At 34.8% G+C, this 935-nt stretch overlaps 1 protein-coding gene across 1 annotated transcript; it reads left to right on the forward strand.

Moving 5' to 3' along the window:
- Positions 1-7: 7 nt before the first annotated feature.
- LOC109593665 (uncharacterized) lies at positions 8-878 on the forward strand (the record flags this gene model as incomplete). The annotated part of the gene is made up of 2 exons (XM_020008647.1): positions 8-261; positions 558-878. Coding segments are annotated over exons 1-2 (523 nt in total), but the record flags the coding sequence as incomplete, so codon positions are not given.
- Between the last annotated feature and the right edge of the window lie 57 nt (positions 879-935).

A 935-nucleotide genomic window follows, 5' to 3' on the forward strand; every position in this document is an offset into this window, starting at 1 on the left:
TAGTTACTATACCAGTGACTGTCACTAATCAATGGACACGTGATGGTACTAATGTTCCTATGGGTTCATCTGATGCTACTATTACTGAGGGTCTCAATATGATCAATACATTGAATTATAATGCAACATTAATGTTCTATCCATTGGATAACGCTGATGATAGTGGAATGTATACTTGTAATGTTGAAGCGACTGCTCCTAATAGTTACATGTATCTCAGGAATACATCAGCTAGTGCTAACACTTCCATTACAGTTATGGGTAAGTGTACATTTAGTATATACAGTATTGTGTAATTGTACCAAAGCTTTTATTAGTTTCATGTACTGTTACTGTTAACAGTAAGTGCTAATGTGCTTATTATATTGTTCTTTTGGCTGTGAGTGAATGTATTATGGATTGATTGTTGAAGCCTAGTACAGTTCTGTTGGTTTAAAGGCTGTCTTGAGGTCTTACCACTATGTAATCTGAAACCTTTCTATGACCCAATATATGTATGCAATAATCATGTGTGACCTTATTGTAATTTGTGAATTATTTTTTGCTTCTTTTCATAGCTACTCCAATGCCAGTAGTAGAGATAGTAACTATGGGTATGGCTGAACCTGGTGAAGCATACATGTTAAATTGTACAGTGACAGTTGTTGATAGACTCATAGTCTCACCAGTGATAACATGGACTAAGAGATCAGCTAACAATGTTATTAGTGTACCTCCAGTTCTTATGACTGTATCTAATGTAATGAGATCGCTTTATTTGAACTTTTCTTCTCTCAATACTTCTGATGCTGGTCTGTATACTTGTGAAGCCTCCATTAATGTTAGTCAGATATCAATGGTAGCAAGGAACGATGACACATCAAACTTACCATTAGAAAGTAAGTACACAATGATTATGATTGTGCATGATTTATGTATATTGCATTATAGCGTGT

This window comes from Amphimedon queenslandica, unplaced genomic scaffold (genome assembly GCF_000090795.2).
Source record: "Amphimedon queenslandica unplaced genomic scaffold, v1.1 AMPQUscaffold_289_Cont27688, whole genome shotgun sequence".
NCBI lineage: Eukaryota > Metazoa > Porifera > Demospongiae > Haplosclerida > Niphatidae > Amphimedon > Amphimedon queenslandica.